At 40.0% G+C, this 23,409-nt stretch overlaps 1 protein-coding gene across 14 annotated transcripts in view; it reads left to right on the plus strand.

The window, feature by feature from the left end:
• Nucleotides 1–23,409, plus strand: part of DYSF (dysferlin) — a 208,834-nt gene that overhangs the window by 161,281 nt on the left and 24,144 nt on the right. For all 14 annotated transcript variants that reach the window (XM_036262777.1, XM_036262775.1, XM_036262784.1 and 11 more), the window contains one exon: nt 15,977–16,075. In XM_036262777.1, coding sequence (XP_036118670.1) covers nt 15,977–16,075 — 99 coding nt within the window. The remainder of the gene's footprint in view (nt 1–15,976; nt 16,076–23,409) is intronic.

The following is a 23,409-nucleotide window of genomic DNA, read 5'->3' on the forward strand; positions in this document are numbered from 1 at the left end:
TCATGAATGATGTTAAATTTTATTGAATGTTCTTTTTGTATCTGGTGAAGTGATTATATGATTTTCCTCCTTTAATCTGTTAATGTGGTGAATTACATTAATATATTTCTTTTAATGCTGAAATAACTTTGCATTTCTGAAGCAACCTATTCTGGTCATGATACTTTATCTTTTTTTAATTTATTGCTGGAGTCAGTTTGCAGATATTTAATTTAGAAAGATTGTTTTGTGTGTGTATCAATTTTTATGAGTGATAATTACCTAAAGTTTCTTTTTCTTACACTGTCCTTTTAAGGTTTTGGTGTTTAGATAATACTAGTCTTAAAAATACTTGGGGCATATTTATTCTTTTTCTAGTCTCAGAATGAATGACAAAAGATTGACATTATCTGTTGCCTGGATGTTTGGTAAATTCATTTGTAAACCATTTAGACTTAGTATTCTTCTTGGGGATATTTTAAACTGCTGATGCAATTAAAAATGTTTATAGGAACTTTGGCATTTTCTGTTTCTATGTGAGTCACTTTTAGTGATTTATATTTTATAGGAGTTCATCCATTTCGCCCCAAAAATTACTGATGCATTTTTTTTTTTAATCCTCACCTGAGGACATTTTCACATTTATCTTCAGACAGAGCGGGAGGGAGAGAGTGGGGAAGAAAGAGAGAGAAACATCAATGTGAGAGAGACGCATTGAGTGGTTGCCACCCACACAACCCTAACCGAGGCCGGGAACAAACTGTAACCGAGGTACGCGTCCTTAGCGGGAACCGAACCCGGGACTCTTGTCTGCGGGCTGACACTCTAACCGCTGAGCCAAACTGGCCAGAGCCTGATGCATTTTTTATAATAATGTTTTTCTTACTTTTTTCAAAAAAGTTTTCTTCTTAATCTAGTTATGTCTCCTTTTATTCCTAAGGTTATATTATATTATTTTGTGCCAGAAATTCAGATTTTTGTAGTCTTTTCAGAGAGCCAATTTTTAACTCTCTTTATCTTCTATCATATTCTTGTTTTCTAGTTTATTAATTTCTTTAAAAAAATTATCTCCTATTTTTGGGGAGCTTATATTTTAACCTCTTAGTTGCTATATTTAGTTCATTGATTTTCAAACTTTCCTTCTTAAAAAATGTAAACAAGGCTACTAAATTTCCTCTCAGTACTGCTTTATGCATCCTGCAGGTTTTGATAAATGATATTTCAGTTATTTTCCAGTTTTGAGTATTTTCTGATTTATGTTACATTTCTTTTTGACACCTGAATTGTTTAAAAGTATGTTTTAGAAGTTCTGAACTTACGTTTTAAGTTATCTTTTTGTTGTTGGTTTCTAACTTAACTGTACTGTGGTTTAGAGAAAGTGGTCTGTGTGTAATTTTTCTTGACACTGCTTTATGGTCTGGTACCAGGTCAGTTTTTGTAACTGTCCTGTGTGTGCTCATTAGGAATGTGTATTCTCCAAATGGGTTTACATATAATACGTCCATTTAGATTAGACTTGTTAATTGTGTTAGTTAAATCTGTTCTTTTCTGATTTTTTTTTTTTTTGGTGTGTGGCTTATCAATTTCTGAAAGAGATATATGAAAATATTCTGCCTTGTTGTGATTTTTGTTGGTTTCTCCTTATGATTCTGCTGACATTTCCTTTATATATTTGATGCTGTGAAATTAGGCACAAATGAGTTCATGATACTTATATCTTCCTAGAGAACTGAATCTTCTAATGATATGTAGTGATCCTTACTACTCTGCTTTTTATAATTTCTACTTATGAACTTTGCCTTAAAGTCTGTTTTGTTTCATGTTAATATAGCTACACCAGCTTTCTTTCAGTTGGTATTTTCCTAGTTTAACTTTTTCTATCTTTTCACTTTCAACTTTTCTGTGATTTTTAGGCATCTTTCCTGTGAACAGCAAATAGATTTTAAAATGCATTCTGATAATAATTTTCTCTTAACTAGCAAATTGGAGAGTACTATATTAATTGTGTTTATGTATGTATTTGTATTTATTTCTGCTATCTTTACTTTGTTTTTCTATAAGTCCCGCTCTTTTATTCTCTCTCTCTCTCTCTCTTTTTTTTTTTGGCTTGAGAGATACTCCTTCTTTTCATTTCTTCTTCATTTTTATGTTTCAAAACTATGTATTGTTTATATACCTTTATGGATTAGTATAAGAACATTAACATACCTATTCAACCTAGAAAAGTCTAAATTTAACTGGTATTTATAGCCTCCTCCAGAATATTACAAGGAACTTAGAATGCTTTAACTCCAATCATCTACCAGTTTACAAACTTTGGTTCAATATTTTAGTTCTACCTTAATAAACTACATTTTTAAAGCATTATCTTTTAAGTAATCAATTTTTCTAGTAAATAGTAACCCACCGTTACTATTTCTTTTCATGTATCAGACTTCTTTCTTCTATTATTATCTTATTTCTTCATGAAGTATAGCCTATAGAATTCCTTTATTTAGGGTCAGTTCACTGTAAAATTTCTCATTTTTAAATTCTTGTTTGAAAATATTTTTATTTTACCCTTAGTTTGGAAATGCTGGTTTCACTGGCACATTTTCTGTTAGCACTTTGAAGACATTATTTTACTGTCTCTGGCTTCCAACCTGCTCTTGTCTTCCATATCTTGTTTTTCTTTTAATTAGTTCTGGACGGTTCTCAATCTTTTCAAATATTACATATTTCCTGGTCTCTTTATCATTTATTTCCTTCTGGGACTCCGATTAGATCTGCGTTGGACTGACCCTGCTTTTCACGTCAGTTTAACCTTCTTTCATATAACCTGCACCTTTGTGGTGCACTCTGGCTCATTTCTGAAGCTATATCTTCTAGTTCACGCAGTCTTTAGTTGTTTCATATAGCTATTTAACCCCATCAACTGAGTTTCTAGTCTTAATGTTATATATTTTTTTATCTTTAAAAGTGTTTATTTCCTCTACATCTGCTTGTTTATTTTTGAAAGTCTGTTTCTTTGCCATATTTTTAATGCCTTTTTTTTTCTTTCTCTTAAAGCCCTGTTTTTGATACTTCTGCTTTCTGTTGTCCTACAGGTCTGATCTGCAGTTGGTGTTTCTAGCTGACTCTTGCTCATGGTGCCTTGTTACTTGTGTGTTTCATTATTTTCGATCGTGAACTCATGTTCTTTGGAACTTCATCTGAGAGCTCATTGAGGTCTGGATAAAAGTCACATTCTTTCAGAAAGCATGTGCTTACTTTTACGAGATGCCTGGACATACTGCAAACCCAGACCCACTTCGTGGGCCCACAGTCAGTTTGTATTTTGGTTCTTTATTTTTCTGGATTTTCACTTACTCATTTACTCCTAATGATTTTTTTTTAAACATTCCTATCTATCAGCTCAATCATTCATTTAAAAAGAATTTTAAAGATAACTATTAATTTAGGTATTTTTACTTGGAGGATTTCTTTGGTTCTCTAGATTGTCATTTTGCTGGAAATCAAGGTCTTTTTATTTGGCAGTCATGCAGGTTATGTGTCCTTCAGGATTGCAAACTCCAACTGCTGGTCTGTGGTATCCTTTTGAGATTGCCCATGTGCATAAACTAGTCATTTGTTTTCTTTGTATTTTTTTACTCAATTCTTTAACAAACCACTTGTCTTTTTTTTTTTTAATCCTCACCCGAGGACATTTTTGCGTCTATCTTCAGATAGAGCGGAGGGAGAAAGGGAGAAAGAGAGAGAAACATTGACATGAGAGAGACACCTCTAGTGGTTGCCACCCACACAACCCCAACCGGGGAGAGGACAGACTGCAACCAAGATACTTGCCCTTGGCGGGAACCGAACCTGGGCCTCTCTGGTCCGCAGGCCGACGCTCTAACCGCTGAGCCAAACCAGGCAGAGCATAAACCACTTGTCTTAATCCTCATACTGCTCCCCTTGGTTTGAACCTTAGTCTCTTCTTTCTGCCTGTCCTTCCTGAGGGAAGTCCTTGCTTGTCAAGTACTGGGAGCTCAGGTGGCTTCTGTCCATTCTAATGTACATGGGCCCCTGCTAATCTCCAACTTAGATAAAAGGAGGAAGGAAACAGTCAAAGGTTGTTATATTTTTACTTGGCCAGTTATGAATCCAGCAGGGTGGAGAATAAGAAGGAACGCAGGATCAGACGCTCTTCTCCTGGGCTAAATAGTTTGTTTTCTGGTAGTCATGGCCATCAGGTGTTAGCTGGTTAGGTCAGGGCCACAGTCCTTGCCTATCAACTCCTATGTAGGAATCTTTTAAGTAAAGGAGAACTCTCTCCCAGCAAGCCCACCAGGAAGGCTGTTCTTTTTTTTTTAATTTATTTATTTTGAGAGAGAGAGAGAGAGAGAGAGAGAGATATGGAAACATGGATAGAAGAGAACATCAATTGGCCACCTGCATGCCCCCCACTGGGGATCAGGCCCACAACCTGGGCATGTGCCCTGACTGGGAAATAAACCGGCGACTTCCCTGGTGCAGGGGTTGACATTCAACCACTGAACCACACTGGCCGGGTGAGGGGTGTTCTTTTAGCGAAGTTTCCACAGTCTTGGCTGGGTGGATCCTTAACATGTGGGTTCAGACACCTGATGGGTCAGTTTTCTTAGGGCTGGCTAAATATTTTTAAAATCTCTAAACTGAGGTTGCCAGTTTACAAGATTACGGTGAGAAATACTTCTGCCTAGGGGATGTGACCTTGGATTGAGGTCCAGCTGTGGTCTCTCTATAGGCCCAACAGTTGGGAAGCCAAATTGTGATTGAAAATGAGTGAGGAATCAGAACGAAGAGAGAGAATTCTGTGATTTGAAATTCAGTGGCAGCTGACCAAGATGGGTGGATACGTCTACCTTCAAAGGTGGGGACAACTTTCGTCCCTAAGCCCGTGACCCCTCTCCCCTGATGGTGCTGACGTGAACAGTGGTCAAGAGTGAACCCTTCCTCCCTTTCCCTTCTATTTCTAAGACTGACCCATTCCCGTGTTTCATGGACATATTTTTTCTCTAGATGTATGAATACAATCTACTCACTTAGGGTTAAAGCTTAGTGTAGGAGTCTCTCTTCCCCCGTGAGGTGATTTTTCCTCTCCTTGCTTTGAACCACCGTGCCTTGATATCATGGTCTAATTCTCTAAGGACAGACCTATTTCCCTTAATTTCAAGTTTCGGGGGGAATGCCTCATTGCAGCTGATGAGAAATGACAACAATTTATCCAAAGACTTTGAAGCAAAGGTTTTCTGAGCAAAGGAATCAATTACAGGGTGTGGCTGCTAAGTGAGGAAGCATTTCCAGAAGGCATCCCAGGCAGTGTGTCTCCGAGCTCAGGGCTGCGCCGCGGAACTCCAGAGTCTGAGGGAGAGGATTTGAACATTAGCAGTCTCAGTGGTTTTACCTGTAGTCTGGTACATTATCAGTTGTGTTCATTAGGAAGATGCTTATCTTCTCTTTAAAGTAGGTTTCTTAAGGACATGCATTTGGCAATATTGGTTCAGCAAGAATTACTGTATGTGCTTAAAAGTAACAAAACTGTATTTCTTTAAAAATATCTCCCGTTCAGATGTGTTGCCAGGGCAGCCTGGCCTCCCCCCACTCCCATTAGTTCTGATTAGGGAGGTTTGATGCCTGTCACTGCGTGTGATCTGGACCTTCCTTTGTGAGTCATTCCTTCTCTCATTTTCTCAGAGCAAATACAAATCGCCCATCAAATGACAAGTGAAGGCACCGGGGAGGCAAGGGGAGGGAAATCAGAGCCGAAATCTGTTAGCTATTTGGGGTAATTGGTTATTTGCTGTGTTTGCTGGTTGGGAGGCAGAGCACATACTTTACGGTCTCTCCTGTTACGGGGGCTGGAGTCACCCGCCGATATTGGATCCTTGTTGCTGGAGCCCTTGGCTCAGGGCGCCTTTCCCCTGCTTGGCATTCCTGTGGTCTCCTCGGGGGGTGCACCCCTCCACCCTGGATGCACACTGCAGGGGGGACAGCCCGGGGTGAAACTTGTCTGGCAAACTCCAGGGCCTCATCAGGGAGGAGGAGGCCCCGGCTCCCTCCGACCATCCATCCTTCCTCCGCCTCCACCCCACCATTCTCCCCTCTTCCTGAGAGGTCTTTCCCCGGGTCCATGAGGAACCTGTTTTCCCATCCAGAGAAAAAAGGTTCTTCTCTTCCCAGAGGGAAATTCTCAGCTTTCCTTGGAATTCTATGTATAAGAAATTCTTTCTGAGGTCGAATTTAATGCCTTTTTTATCCCTATTGGTCCTGTCACCATCCCTGCCCCTCCTGCCCCCTCGCCTGGGTCAGAACAGTGCTTGGAATTGTCGCTGAGTGTAAGTCCTCCTGAGGATGCTCAGTGACGCTTACTAACCTACCTGGTGTCTTTAACACCTCTCTCACATTCACTGAGCATGGGGAAAGCAGACTGATCAGCAGCAAGTTAAAAATATAAAATACTTAAAAAGTAATGTGATTTTGTGTATGGAAACGCACACAGTAACTAGAAAGTTGGTTGACTTTGGCACATAGTAGGCGCCCCCAAAATACTTTTTAAATTGAATTTAAGATAGCTAAGATTAGTGTCTTTAGTTTGATGAATGCTGCTGCAGTTCTGGGAAGGCCTTCAAAACTATTCAAAAATAGTTTTTCTCTGAAGTAGATTGTTGGAACTTTTGTTAAGCAAAATTGTCTACATAAGCAGAATGAAGGTAAGGTAAGCTTTGGCCCAGGCCCTATTGGAATCATCTCAGATTCTGAATTAGTGATGTCTCATTGCTTTCTTCATAAGTTTGAAGACTCTGATGGGATCTTTTCCATTCCACCTACTGGATGTATTTCATGTTTCTGGGCTTTCTGCATGGGGGTATGTGGTCACACTGTCCTCTGAGGACCAGATCATGGACCCACATGTCTACCTAGGCTCCTGAGTTGGGAAAGGGCCAGTGAGCTGGGGTTCCCCACAGGTTTCCCCGTCCCATTGGAGTCCTCCATATGGAACAGGCCGATCGTCAAATTGACCTTTCTCTGCTCACCATCTGCTTGACTTTGCTAGATTTCAGACACATTTATTCACTGAGCCTTTTGGAAGCAATTCCTCATTTTGGTTAAAGGTCTTCCCTCCCCTCCCACCTCTGCTGGTCCAGCTTGGAGTAAGAGCAAGCAGAGCAATGATCCCCCTTCGACAGACACGGGGGCAGGACTGCAGAAAGTGTCAACAAGAGGTTGAAAGCCCCGTGTTCCACTTGTGGAAATAATTAAGTGATATTTGTTATGAGTGTGTAGAGTTCTGCTGAATCAACATGGTAACTGGCTTTGGGCATATGTTTGTGTGGTTTTGGGGGGCATGAGAGGTTTAGTGTGCATGGGGTAAGGTAGGCTTGAAATTGGGGCGTTGGCATATCTGGCGGTTTGTCTGACCTATATGTAGGAACTAGTACTTGTATGTTACATCTGGGTTTGTATTGGTGTGTGTGTGAGCAAGTAAGCTCAGTTTCTTAAGCTTAGAAATTGATGAAAGAATTAGAGGAATCATCATATCATTATCAGTTATGCAAATGGCAAGCTATGGGGGCAGCAGTATTGGGGGTCAAACTGATGGTATTGGCATTATCAACAAGAGCATTTATCATGGTAAATTTTACTGGTCTCAGAACATCTTCATAGACATCAACTCAGGGCCTCACAATAACCCCAGTGTTGGGTTTTTATGTTATTACTGTCTTGATGATAATGATTTGTGCTATGAAGGAAATTACTTTCAACATGGTCTGGATGTCCATCTCTGGGTTGACATAGGCAATGAAGGACTACTTGAAATTATAAACAAATAATAGACTTCTTCTTTAGAGGTAGATGTAGAGTTCAATATAATGATCCAAGGTTTAACATTATAACTTTGGTGATACATACATTTGACCAGGAACTTTTCTCTTTGATTCAAGTGGTCATCGTGGGGAGAGAACACAAGTGCTCTGACCCCCCCGCCCCCCATTTTCCTCACTTCTCAGAAAGGCAGGATTAGCTTATTGTTGTCAGTTTTGCTGCCCGTATTTATAAAATGTATTAGGCCCACTGAATGAAAATAGGAGATTAAATGTTCGGAATGTGCTGTGCTGATTTGGGTTTTCGGAGGGATTAGAGTGCCCATTAGACTGGATCAAGGCTGGAGAAGCATGTCTTTGTTACATGGCTCTGGTTGCTCAGGAACCAAATGTTGGCCATTAGCTGAAATTGGAGAGGCTGCCTGTCCGTGCCTTGATCAGACTTTTTTTGCTTGGTCGGCTGAATGATGAGGGGCCTTGAACCTTGAACATGGGAAAATAAAGCTTTAATGGTTAGACTTCTTGCCAAAGCCTGAGATGACACTTTAACAATCAAGCCTTTTGCATGTGTTTCTTTTCCTTGCCATGGTCCAAGACTAGATGCCTAGGTATTGCAAAATGAGGTCAAGAACACGCTTGGAGTCAGAGAACATCTGACCCTTTTGGAGCTTTGGGTTATGGGATGACACTAACATCAGAGGGTTGGTTGGCTTTGGCGCATTTGGGTTAAGACATGGAAGGGCTGTCCTGTTTCTGTGGGGCTCTTTGTTATGGGTATGCTAACTTATCCTTGGACTTCCTGAGGAAGAGGAAGAAGAAGTGGGCTTGAGATAAGTTCATTAGAAGCCAGATTAGTGAAATAGCAGGAATGATATTTTCAAGTCACACCTCTAAGTGTGTTAAAAATATAACTCTATTTTTTTGTAATTCAACTTAATCTCTCTGTTGAGATTAAATCTCTCTGTTGAGATTTTTCCTGATGGCAGAAAAGTCTTGGTATTCTTCAACAGTGAAAATTGAATCGTAGTCAGTTTTGGACTTTTTCTCCTTGTCCTCCCCTTGGGAGGCAGCTAAGTTCTGGACCGGGTTTCCATCATGTCATGAATTCTACAGGGAGGGACTCCAGTCACCAGCATGTGTCCTCCCTGGACCTATCTATAGGTCCACTGATTTCTGAGCGCACAGACCGCACAGTCTTGTCATACTGGCCATAAGACCCTTTCAGGTTTCACTGGTGTGCGCACTCTCTCTCCCCCCACTTTCAAGGTTTTCTGGAGGGAGAGCTGGTGCAATTTGGCAGCTCTTTCATGAACTCTGGAATCTATGGGAAAATGACAAAGGCTCCCTTAGGCCCACAACACCGTGCAGCTGTCTTCTGCCAAGTGCCCCATGCCCTAATTTCTCTGGAAACTTCTAGGTATCTGCTGTTTACCAGATCCTCAAAGTTATGGAGGGATATCTTCCATATATAGCTTTGGGCTAACCTGGGGGGCAGGGTATAGGGGAGCCTTATCAGAAACCATCACAAATCTATTTCTTGCTTCTCTTTCCCTGCCCCCTACATTTTCATCTCATTTGTACATGGTTGGAAAACTGGCTGGACAAAACATCATTTTAAACCTATTATTTTAATAGCAGGTTATCTGCTTTTGGAAATTAAAAAGCCAAGGATCACCCTTCCGCCTGCTATGGATCCATTCATATAGCCATCAAATATTTACTGAACTGCAAACATGTGCCAGACAATGTAATAGGTACTGGGGACGTGGTTTTAAAAAGATAAAGATCTCTGCCCTCATGGGGAAGGAGACACAATAAAAAAAACCTAAGTAAAATATCTGCAATGTCAGATAGTGTTGGTTGGTAAGGAGAAAAAGCAAGGAAGGGGGACTAAGAATTGCTGGGAGAGAGTTATGATTTAAAATATAGTGAATTAGGAGGGTAAAACAGGTTACATTTAAGTCAAGATTTGAAGGAGGCGAAGAAGTCACTTATGGGTCTCTCATGGGAATAGAGTTCCTGCCCTGGGAGGAGGATGCAGGTGCTGGGAATGTTCAGGAGCCCAAGGTGACTGCATTGCTTTTGGCTCGAGCATCTAGAACAGTGGTTCTCAACCTTCCCAATGCCGCAACCCTTTAATACAGTTCCTCGTGTTGTGGTGACCCCCAACCATATTATTTTCGTTGCTACTTCATAACTGTAATTTTGCTACTGTTATGTCTTAGGTGACCCCTGTGAAAGGGTCATTCGACCCTCCAAAGGGGTCATGACCCACAGGTTGAGCACCGCTGATCTAGAAGGAAGAAGTTGGCATCTACTTACAAGAGGAAGACTGTGGAAGGAGCAGGTGGGTGGGGGATGATCAGACAGATATTGGATTCTGGACATGATACATTTGAGAAACTTCGTACATGTCCAGTGGGTTATCTACTGTGGGATATATACATGAAATAGGCAGCTGGAGTTCAGAGGAGTCATCCAGGCTGGAGAGAGCTCAACATGGGATTCATCGATGTGTGTGTTATTTAAAGATGTAAGACCCGAGGAGAATCCTAAGGGAGTAAGAGTAGATGGTGAGGACTAGAGGTCTGAGCACAGAGGAATACCGAGTCACTCAGATGATCAGAGGGTGGGGACAAGGAGGAATTAGCACAGACTGAGAAGGCGTGGCCAGGGAGGTGGGAAGATCATCATGTTCTGCAGGGCAAGGTCAGGGGGGATGGATAGTTCAAGGACAGAGGAGTGATAACCTGTATCAAATACTGCTGCTAGATTGATTATGGAGGCCGGAGTCATTTGACAAATATGTTTTGTAGAGCAGAGAGGATAAAAAAAAAATTAGAGACAAGTGTAGGTAATTCTTTCTACAAGTTTTTCTGTAAAAGGAAGAAAGAAATGAGGTGGGAGCCACAAGAGAGAGTGATCAGAGATTTAGTTTATTTAAATTATGGGGAACTAGTGTCACATGTTTAAATGCTGATGGGAAAGATCCAGTAGAGAGGGAAGTCTGATGATGCAGAAGAGAATGCGGAGAATCATGGAGTGTCCTTGAGTAGACCAGAAGACAGGGGACCCAGGACATCATTGCATGGCCTTGGGTTGGGGTACAAGTAGAGCACCCACAGTAATAAGAGGAAAGGTAGGATCTACTTTTGCCTCAATAGCTTTGCCTACTCTGGACATTTCATATAAATGAAATCATACAATATGTGTTCTTTTGTGATTAACTCCTTGTATTTATCATGAGGTTTTCAAGGTTCATCCATGTTGTAGCATGTATCAGTTCTCTGTTGCTTTTTATTATCAAATAATATGCCATTGTAAGTTATATAATTTTCTTTATCCATTCATCAGTTGATGGACATTTGGATTGTTTCTACTTTTTGGCAGTTTTGAATAGGGTTGCTATGAACAGTCATGTACAGATTTCTGTGTGGACATAAGTTTTCATTTTTCTTGGACGTACACCTAGGAGTGGAATTGCCAGGTCGTATGGTAACTTTCTGGTTAACTGTGTAAGGAACTTCCAGGCTGTTCTCCAAAGCGACTTTCCATTCTACATCCCCACCAGCGTATGAGGGTTCTGATTTCTCCAGATCTTCACTAAAACTTGTTATTTTCTGACTTTTTGATTGTAGCCATCCTTGTGGGTGGGAAGGGTCTTCTTATTGTGGTTTTGACTTGCATTTCCCTGATAGTTAATGATGTTGATTATCTTTTCATATGCTTATTGGCCATACGTGTCTCTTCTTTGGAGGAATGTCTATTTAAATACATTGCTCATTTTTTATTGGGTTGGTTGTCTTTTTATTATTGAGTTGTTTGAGTTCTCTATATATTCTAGTTACAGTCCATTATCAGATATATAATTTGCAAATATTTTCTCTCATTCTGTGAATTATCTTTTCACTTCCTTGATGATGTTTTTGAAGTATCCTGCTATTGCTCTTTATTTTAAAAAGATTAAATTTTTAAAATTATGTAAGGAATACATGTACACAATGAAAAATTAGAGTGATGTCAATAAATGCATTTCTATAGCATCATTTTTATGATACATAGCATTTAATCATACGGATGTCCAGCTTACTCAAACAGTTCCTTATTGTTGAACACTTAATTTGTTTCTAACCTTTTACTCTTATAAATGAAGTTAATTCTTTATGTGTATCTATGATTACTTACTTTGGCTAGATTTCAAGAACAGGAGTGATGGGTCAAAACGTAGTCCATGTTTTTAAGGAAACGTGCAGCCAAATTGCCTTCTGGAAGGAGTGGACAGCTAAGCTCCTGCTGGCAGGTTGTGAGAGAGCTACCTACTCCTTGGACAAGAAGCTAACCTGGCCCACACAAAAGAAACAATACTATTATTTGTACCAGCAGTAAACGCATTGCGCTTGGGTGCTAGGTAGTGTTCTAAGCAATTTATACATATTGACTCATTTAGTCCTTATAAGAAGTTTATCCAGTTGCTTTATTTTTCTATTGTATAGATAAGTTAATTGAGGCACAGAGAAGTTAAGTAGTTGCCCAGGGTCACACAGGAAGGATCGGCAGGATTTGAACCTTGCTAGTCTGCCTCCCAAGTCCTAGTTCCCAAGTACCTGATTTTACTGCTTTTTTATATCCATATCCCATGAAAATTATTGACAGAGGCCGCCTTATGTTTGAAAACCCAGAAGGAAGAATACCCAGTACTGTTAAGCATAACTATGGCTATTCCTTTAAGATATTCTCATTATGCGCAGAAAGCTTCCTTTTATTCTTAATCCACTGAGAGTTTCATTTAGGAATAACTGAAACATTTTATCACCCCTTTTACCCCTGCTTCTTTTTTGGATTGGGGGTTGACAAACTTTTTCTTAAATGGCCAGAGAGTAAATATTTTAAGCTTGGAGACATAAAGTCTCTGCCTTGTAGCTGAAAAGCAGCCATAACAATATCTAAATTATAAAACCAGGTGGCCAGCCAGTGGGCCATAGTTGCCAAATTTCTGTTATAGATGATCAGGTGGGTTTTCTCTCCTTACTCGGTGACACTGAGCCCCTCTTGCATTCTGGAATCGTTCAGCTTGACCAGAGCTACTGCAGCAATCTCTTTGTTAGTATTTTATTTAGAATCTTTACATCTTTATTCAGGAACAGGATTAATCTGTCTGCGTGTGTGTGTGTGTGTGTGTGTGTGTGTGTGTGTGTGTCGGTCAGGCTTCACAAAATGAATGGGGAAACGTCATCTTTTTTCTGTGCTGTGGAACAAAGAATGACTTATTCTTTGAAAGACTGATAGGGTTTTTCCCCAAGGAAACCAGCTTGGCTTGGCGTATCCTTTTGGAAGTAGATCTCTTCCCCTTTCAGGGCGACTGATCTCTTTGGGTTTTCTATGACTTTCGAATCAATTTTGGCAAATTATATTTTTCTAGAAAATTATCCACTACATCTAGATTTTCCAAGGTTCTGCCATTGATTTGGGTGTAGTAAACCTCCCAACGTTTTTATTCTCCCCATAATATCTTTCCATTTGATCTTTCTGATTTCTAACGGTGCACCCACTTTTTAACATTAGATTTGATAAATGCTTATTTTATTGGTCTTTTAAAAGTTTGCTCTGAGGTTTAGTTATTAATTGTTATATCCTTTTTCTTTCTAATATATTAATTTCTACTTGTTATTTTCAATTTTTGGTCTTCCTACTTATTTCTTGAATTATCACATAATTTATTTTTATTCCTTTTGTCTGAAAGCAAAAATGTTTAAGACTGAATCTTCCTTTGAGTGCATACTTGGCTACCACTCACATATTTGGGGTACAGCCCTTCACTGTTGGTGTTTTCAATGTATTTGTGATTTTAGTTTTGATTTTTCTCTTTGACTTAGGAGGGTTTTAAGAGTATACCTATAAGTTTCTAAGAGTTTGGGATTTTTTAATTTTTAAATTTCTCATTAGTTCCCAGTTTTATTGCATTATAGTTAGAGAATGTGAATGATAATAGGTTCACTTTTTGGACTTTATTGAGATTTGCTTTGTGGCTTTTAATTTTTCTTAGTGCTCCAGCGGTGCTGGACAGGAAGGTATGTTTTCTGTGTTTAGATTACAGAATGTGTGTCTATTTAAATGACATTGTTAATTATTCAGATTCTCTGTCTCCATATTCTTTTTTTAAATTTTACTTGTTTTTTCAAGACTGAGGGACGTGTCGTAACTTTCCCACAGCTCTTGTGTTTCTGCCGTTTCTTTGTACAAGATGCACTGGTCATCGCCTGTTTATGCCTCACTTTGTGCCCGAGTCACACACTCAGATCTTGAAGTGTCTGGGCTGGGGAAGAAAATAAAGACTGAAGGGGAAAGAGCTCCATGAAATTCCATTCTAACCATTTCTGCTTATGTGTACCTATCTGCCTGTGCATTAATGTGTGTATTTTGGGGGTGGGGTATATGGTTTTAGTGTGTGTGTGTGTGTGTGTGTATATATGTGTGTGTTTGTGTATGTGTCACACACATACACACACACACACACACATATATACACACACACACACACATACATATACATATATATATATATATATACACACACATATATATATACATATATCTATATCTTTATCCCTCGGGCATGTGTGTGTAAGTACAGCCTTCCGTGTGTTGGTGATTGTGTGACTTTGACATGTATGTCTGTGTGTGTTTATTGAGCCATGATATCTTTTTCTTTAAATGGAACTTAAAACATCAGGGCTAAGGTCTGCCCTGCTGGCTTGAAGGCCCTATGCTGGCTTGTTCAAGAGTGGTTACACGTGAGGAAGCTCTGCTACCTTATGTTTTAACACATCTGAGCCTCTTTTTCTCTCTCTGGCTGCAGAAGACCCTCCTGGTAAGTTGTTCAGACAGTGACTGTCCGGCACCTGCTGTGACTCAGCCTCTCTCTGAGCCCTGCTCTCTGTGCCGTGTGTCTGGGAACCACATTCTGGCCACCCAGAGGGGTTAGGGCCACACTCCCAGGACGGCGAGACTCTGGGAGCCTCACCGCACCCTTTCTGCACTGTGCCTGTTCAGGTTCCCGAGCCTTTCTTCAGCTGTGCTCACCCTAAATAAGCCAGAACTCGAAGGACTGGGCATTGGTTCGAAGGGAGCCAGCAACATTCCCCGAAGCTCGATGGTAGATACTCAGTTCATTTTATAGAATCGAAACAGGCTCCTGGGAGAGCTGACTCACCCCCGCATAGAGAGGAGAGTGAGTCCCCGGTGGGCCGTCCTTACACCTGCCCTCGGCCCTCCCCCCTGCCCTGGCGGGCTTTCACGGTACTCACAGGCCCGGACCAAGGCCCAGCCCTGCAATCTTGTGGGGAGGCCTGGGGAAGAGTGACCACGCTGCCTTCAGGAAGCTTGCTGACTCACTGGGGACACACATGGACAGGGCACAGCTGAAGGGCGTTGTAGACACAGGAGCTGGGGGTCCCATGGACACAGCGTGTGCAGGAGGAGATGAAGTGGAGAGACCAGTGTGCACACAACAGGCTCGTCTGTCTTTTCCTGCGATGTGAGCCCACAGAGGAAGGGCAGGGCAGAGTGGGTTGTCACAACCTTCCTTTCTTCTCACCTAGTTTGTCCCACGCAGCACAGTGTCATTTGAATAATAGACATTTGGTAGCTATTTGTTGATTTTCAAGGATTCGACCTTGTTTTGACCTTGGGTGAGGCTGATGCTTTCTTTTTCTTTTTTTACCGGGGTGGAGGGGGGTAGGATAGTTCTTTGGGGGTCTGAGTTATCCTGGGTTTACTGCATTATATTTATAAATAACACATTATTAACATTTCCCCCGAAGAGCTATCCTGTAGACTGTTAAACTTGAGCCTCAGCTACTGTGATGATTTCCGCCTACTGCACAGAAAGGAAAAGGGAGACCTGAGCGCCTAACAGAAGCACAGAATGAATGGGGGCAGGGCCCAGCCAGAGCCTCTGCCTCTTCATACCAAGCAGGTGTTCAGACCTTTTCTCCGGTCTGTGCAGTCTTGGCCCCTGAGACGGAGTTCCAGCTCCCTGCTCCCTGAAGTCCCTCAACAGGAGGGCTTTGAAGTCCAGGCCGACCCTTCGGCCCTGCTAAGTGTCCAGTCCAGAAGGATGTTGCTTGGTGAGACCTGTTTCTGAAATGATGAGTGTTTTTCTACCTGCGCAGGAGGAGGAATTCATTGACTGGTGGAGCAAATTCTTTGCCTCGACTGGGGAGAGGGAAAAGTGCGGCTCCTACTTGGAGAAGGACTTTGACACTCTGCAGGTGAGGCCTCTCCAAGTGTTCTCTTCTACTGCCGGCCCCTGGGCACGCCATGGGCAGCGGGAGGCACAGCAGAAAGGGAATATATATGTTTGTCTCCTTATTTGGTGCTTGAAGCCTGATGAATCCTGAGGAACTAATTGAGGTGAGAAAAGTCACCTACAGTTTTAGAACAAGAAATCAATGTGGGCTAGGATAAGTATTTTTGGAAGAATGCTAGAAAGCACTGATGCATTTGTGGGTGAAATGATGCCTGGGATTTGTTTTAAAATGCTAAAAAAACAAAAAAAAATTGTAAGGAGGAAGATAGATGGTATGGGTGGTCTTCTGATAGATTTTCTAAACATTACAAATTACTGAAATTGCAAAATATTGGAAATTGTTAAAGCTTAAAGATGGGTACTTAGGGGTTTGTTATACTATTCTATATCTTTTGAAGTTATTTAAACTTTTTTTTTTTTTAATCCTCACCCAACGATATTTTTCTACTTATCTTCAGATAGAGTGGGAGGGAGGGTGAGGGGAGAGAGAGAGAAACATTGATGTGAGAGGGACACATCGACTGGTTGCTTCCCACATGACCTTGACCAGGGCTGGGGATGAACCTCAACCAAGGTACGTGCCCTTGACTAGAATCAAACCAATGACTCATTGGTCCACAGGCTGACGCTCTAACCACTGAGCCAAACTGGCCAGGACTGAACTTTTCTATAATAAATTTTTGTATCAAAGTGAAAAGGAAAGTCAGCTTGAGACTGTTGCTCTGATTATCCCACACCTACAATTGGGACAGAAATTACCTAGTAAATACAAAAATATGGTAAACTCTCTTTCTGTGAAAAGAAAAGAAGCACACTCAAACAAACAACAAAACCAGGGCTGAGTCAGAGAAATTCTGGTATTTTGAGGAAATTCCACAAATACAGTTACACTTCTGAAAAGTAGGCTACTTTTGAAAAAGATAACTAGGGTTGAGTCACAATCACTTTGCAAAGGAGCTGTGCAGTGTCCCCGAGAGGGTTGCCAGGTGAAGTTCAGAATAACCAGTTACACTTGAACTTTGGATAAACAGTGAATGATTTAATATAAATATGCTTCAAATGTTGCATAAGACTTTACACAAATAAATAGCAATTATTTGTTATTTATTTGAAATATAAATTTAACCAAGCGTCCTGTATTTCTACTCGCTATGTCCGCTTGCCTTACTTGGAGAAGGACTGCAAAGGTTTCAGACACACGGTAGAGGCCCAGGGAGCCTCTAGAGACTTGAGTGGGATTTGGGGATAGTTGGCAGAGTGGGTGGCGTAGGCATTCGGGCACTTCTGCTGGCTGAAAGCCTTTGGTGCATACTCTGGAGGGCGAGTTCACAGGTGTCAAAGGTTGTTTCTGCCACGTAGGAGGCTTATGGGCGAATTGTGTCTGGAGTCCTGGGTGCACAGAGATGAAGCCTCAGGCAGCAAGGTCTTCATTGACTTGGTAGTTGGGTGTGTGAGGTTGGGCAAAGAGACAGAACTACTTGTGTACCAGGAAGAAGGTCCGACACATCAGGTCTGGCATGTTTTTACTGAAGCGTTGCCAAAAAATAGAAAAACCCAGTAAGAATGGGCACTTGTGCCCGGCGGCCCACTACCCTGGCCCCCTCGCTGCTCCCTCAGGGGCCGGATACTGAATTGGCACCAGCTCTCCAGCTTGACCTCTCCGAGCTCTGACGGTGTCCAGGTGAAAATGGGTTGCCTGAAACAATGCACTCAACGTGTTCCTGGGGGAAAAAACCAGACGGGAAAGAACGCTGGTCCTTTAAGGATAAGTAAATAGAAGAAAACCTCTACCAACAACATGAGTCTTCGAAAAATAGCCTGTAGCAGTATGGAGAGAATGGTGTACACAATGGGAAAAAACAAAACCGTGTTTTGGTAATCATTAGCATAGGGGAAAAAACAACTCCTAGTCTCAACAGCAAAAGATAGAAAACAAAAAATACAGTAAGATAGCATAACCCCTTCCCCCAGTAATCATAGAAAAACAAAATAAAGAATAAAGATATTAGTTTTCCTAATAAATAAAAATGGATTAAACACCTCTATTAAGTTATAAGGATTCTTAGACTATATCAAAAGTCGGAATTCATTATACTGTCTTTCCAAGACATGGCTAAAGCAATACAATTTAGAATGGCTGAAAAGTAAATATTTTGGTGAACAATGATCAGTGCAAAAAAACCCGAAAAATGAGAAAGCGACAGAATTTAAAGTAAAAAGCCAAGGAAGCAAAGTGGAGTATTTTATATAAATAAAACATGTACATCTGAATGAAAGAAACTCCCAAACATGTTTGTGGAGAACAATAAAGCTTAGAAATACGTAAAGCAAAACTGATAGGAATATATAAACTAAGTTGAAGCTGCAGCAGGAATTTTAATGGGCGTCTCTCCTAGACAGATGAAGCAGGAAATAAATAAATGAGGAAATAAAAGATGTGAATAACAAGGTAAATGTTGTTAAACTTTAGCTTTAAAATAGAGAATAAAAAATAGAGTATACATTTTTTCCTAGTGCTCAGCGAACACTTACAAAATTTGGCCATATATTAGTTTAGCAATACATTACCAAAAGCAGAAATCATACAAGACAGATTAAAATGTAATAAGATGAGAAATTAATAACAAAAGTTTAAACAAAAAGACCAACCACTTGGAAATTTAAAAAGTATTTTATTGGGACTTCCAGTATGAACACGGCTGCATACGTCAGCATTTTTCCTCTTTTCTTCTGGAAATCGTTCAAACCCACAAACTCCATTTTCAGTAAAAGTTGGAAACAAATAAAACTCACAGACTCCAAAATACATGTAAGGGTTGTCCAAAGGCAACTGAGACTGGGTAGAAGCCATTCGGCAGTGAATTAAGAGAAGATGCATGGAAATGATGAAAGGTCACCGTGGTAACAGATCTCAGAAAACCCCTTACTTCCTAGTAAAAGAATGCTGATAATTATTTAAGGCAGGTTATAGGCACATGGGGGCTTATAATCTCTTCTCTTTACTGTTGTGTGTGCTTAAAAGTTTCAAAATAAATAGTTAAAAATATAGTTCCTGAAATTGAGGTTTAACCATAAAATATAAAAGTTATATCCCTCGCTCACCACAATGGATGTGGGAACTTGGAAGACAGGCTCAGGTTGGTTACAAAAACCTCTTAGAGCCAGTTTGGTTCACAGAAGCAGAGAAGATGGAGTTTCACAAGAGTCTCACAGATGGGCCATATTTGCAGGAAGCCGTCTGCATCTGGCAGAACAAAAGAAATAATTCATCTAGGAAAACCCAACACATTTAGTGACAAGTAATGATAAAAGAAATAATGTAATCATTTAATTTAGCATTCCTTTAAAAATACTATGAAAAAAGAAGAGAAAATACATATCACAACTTAACCAAAAGAAGAAGATATGTACCCACCAGAAAAATTTTGCCACGGAGCAGACAAGATGAAATGTTTTGCTCTAAGTGTTGTAGACATGGGCAGTCAGAATACAAAGCAGAAATGAAAGAAATCCAGGGATCATGAGATGAGAGAGATGGAATGTGGGCTGACGGGATTCAGAAAAGGAGAAGGAAACATGGAATTAGAAGGAGCCCAGGGCAGAATGTCTCGTGGGAAAATGCGGTAAGGGGCATAGAGGACGGAAATGATGGAAATAAGCAAAACGAAATGGAAATGAAGAAAGAGTTATACCAAAGAAAGTGAAAATGACATATAGAATTCAGGGAGAGGAGATCCAACATTTGCATAATTGGAGTCTCTGAGGAAGACCACCAAAACAATGAAATAAAACAAACACTTAACAGTTTAATAAAACTTCACTGAAATAAAAGAATACTTGAATATACATATTAGAAAGTACACTTTGAGTCAGGGAAAATTGACCCAGATTGGTCAACCCTGAGACATATCCTAGTATATGTATTGGCCTTCAGAGATACAGAATGTTTTGGGGTTTCATGTGTCTATCTTTTCTTTTAAAAAATATTAAGTCATTCTCAACAATGCTGTGAGGGGGGTGGGTGGGAACGGGAGGAGGGTGTCAATGTGGGGAAAAGGAGAAACACCTGTAAAAAAAATAAATTAATTAATAAAAAATATTAAATCATTTAAAATAAGAAGTAAAGCCCTGGCTGGTTTGGCTCAGTGGTTGGAGCATCAGCCTGTGGACCAGAGAGTCCCGGGTTCGGTTCCCGCTAGGGGCACATACCAAAAAAACCCCCAAAATAAAAATAAAATAAAATAAAAAAAGAAGTAAATCAAGTTGGCTTCAGTTTCTCCACGACAACATCTTATACCTAAGAACAATAAAGCACCATCTATCGATCATAGACGAAAGAAAGGGTGCCCGAGGGTTTGTGTTCCGCTGGGCTGCTTTCCAAACACAAAGGCCATGGATGCCAGGCATGTTCAGGAACAGGTCACACGAAGCCCGTGAGGAACTCCTAGGGCATGAACTTCAGCCAACTCGGAGATACCTGGGAAACCACAACCAAAGGACTGGTTGTGACCATATTTTACTTTAGACCCAAAATCAAAATAAATGGAAAGGTTAGGGTAACAGCACAGAATATTCATATATATACTGAAAATGTAGAAATAATAAAACTGACAAAAATTAGATGGAGAAGGAGAAGAGGTGATGTGATACAAAGTAAACACCTACTGCCACATTACAGAATAAAGAGTGTTGACCGATATTAACATTGCAAATGAAATAACAGGAGGAGAAGCAAATTATAAGCAAACAGTATAAGGAATAAATATTAAAGAAGATAATATTTTTAGTATTGGGTGATGAAGAGGGCAGGGGATTAAAATTTTGATTAAATTTATCATTGCTCCAGTAGGGAATTTATAAATATTGTTCCTAAAGACATAGATGAATAAGAGTGTTATTAGAATATATACATTTATAATAATATTAGAATGTAAACTCAGGTTATCCTAGATATCAGAAGAAACACACACACACACACACACACACACACACACACACTATAGACCATGCAGGCACCCAGATTAAACAAAAATCTATGAAACTAGAAAACTGTAAATATATAACTATATAAATATAAGTGTAAAATCAGACTAAACAGCCCTGGCCACTTTGGCTTAGCGGTTAGAGCATCGACCCGTGGACTAGAGAGTCCCAGGTTTGGTTCCCGCTAAAGGCATGTACCTCGGTTGCAGTTTGTCCCCGGCCCTGGTTGGGGTCATGTGGGTGGCAGCCAGTCAATGTATCTCTCTCACATTGATGTTTCTCTCTCTCTCTCCCTCCCGCTCTATCTGAAGAAAATGCAAAAATGTCTTCGGGTGAGGATAAAAAAAAAAGCAGATGAAACATATCTGTCATATCAATACATGCCATATTGATCGCTTCTTAATAACACAATTTAAATTGGATCTCAAAGCAAAATCTAACTCTAAAATAAGAGGATTCATAAAGGCTGAAAATAAAAAATAGGGAAAATGTGTGCTTGGCAAATGCAAGTAAGAAGAAAGCAGAAGTCACGATCTTCAGTCTTCGTATTAGATGAGAGTGTGTTCAAGTTCCCTGAAGTGAGGCAGAGAGCGGCACTTAATAATGCTAAATGGTACGATTCCAAGGGGGGGTCGTTTCGAGAGTATCTCTGTGCTGAACAATACAACATCCATATTGACACAACAGAAATTATAGGAGATATAAGAAGAGATGGAAACACTCTGGTAGGCAGGGGAGATTTTAATTCTCTTCTCAGGTCAAAGGGATAAAAATGTGAGAGGCTATAGAAAACCAGAATAATTAATAACTTCATTAAACCCCATAGCCTAAAAATAGATACTACACAGTTACTAAAATTGACCGTGGAATAGACCACGAAGAAAACGTTAATAGATTTCAAAAAGTGGCAGTACCACTGGTAATGTTTTTTTATTATGATACCGTAAAATTAGAACTTAATAACAAGATCAAAAGCCCCAAAAGTCTCTTCCATCTAGAAACAATTTAAAAACCCCTCTTTTTTAAAAAAAGCGATTCTTGGAGAAAAAGAAAATACAAACCCAAATTGCAGAATATCTGGGAAATGATAAAATGCTTCACATTGGGATTTACTGGTTACAGCTAAAGCAGCATTCAGAAGAAGATTATAGCCTTAGAAATTGATGTAAACTAAAAAGAAAGAATGAAAACTACTGAAGCCTCTGGCTCTTGGATCCCATAATAAAAGTAAAAGTATGACGATGGGATGCCAAGCGAATGAAGACGAAATCGTTATACGGCAGAAACAAGTGGGGTGATGCCCGGGCGGTGGGGAGCAGAGGAATTTCAGAGCAATAAGTATTTTTCTTTTCAGAATAGAGGGAGCAAAGTAAACAACGCTTCAAGTGAATGAGTTTGAATAAAGAAATTTAAAACAATGGAAGAAAATACTAAAAATACAATCAGAAATAAGGAGCTAGAATAGAGAAAATGGTAGAACTGACAAATCAACCTGGTCCTTTGATGGAAATGAATCAGCTATATAAATGGAGCAAGAAAAAAAAAATTCAAAATCATATATATCAAATGTTAACCAAACAACTAGTTGTTAGTTTTTGGGAATCAGAATATAAGGCAATAATAATATTTTCTTTATATGTACCTGTATTTTGTAATTTTTAATAATGAACCTACATCACTTGCATAGTTAATTCTTTCTTAAAAGAGATAGAACTAGACCTAAATGAGGAATAATATTTAGCAATACGAGAAAGAAACTTACCTGAAGTATCTTGTTTGTCGGTTTCAGATATAACCGGCTTAGCATGTATGCTAGGTTGTTGAATATCACTATTTATTAGGTATATTTTATCATCTGTAATTGAAAACCACGCTCTGTTTAAATCTAAGCAATTTCAAAACACTGTCCTAACAAACTGACTGTTTGAGAGAAATGAAATAAACACTCCAAGTTCACAGATTTAAAGTGGTGCTCAAATGACCTACTCGGCCTGGTGTTTGATACCATTGCCATGTGGACGCCTCGACAGCGAGCACTGAAGCTTGACATGCTGACCCATGAATTTTCCAGAGTTCTCTCTTGATCTTCAAATAAAATGTCAGTTAGCGTTTTATGTATTTTTCGACTATGATCTTATTTTTTTTAAACGCATCACCTCTGTATATGATGACTCTCAGATACCTGAGTTCTGCATTATTCAGAACCCCCCATTCCCGAGTGGTGCTGAATGAGTGTTTTCCTCCTACTCCCGTCTCCTGTTTTCCCCCTCTGTGCCCTCTCTCTTTCATCTTCACTATTTGCATCCTTGTTAT

Source organism: Molossus molossus, unplaced genomic scaffold, assembly GCF_014108415.1.
Source record: "Molossus molossus isolate mMolMol1 unplaced genomic scaffold, mMolMol1.p scaffold_m16_p_15, whole genome shotgun sequence".
NCBI classification, from domain to species: Eukaryota; Metazoa; Chordata; class Mammalia; order Chiroptera; family Molossidae; genus Molossus; species Molossus molossus.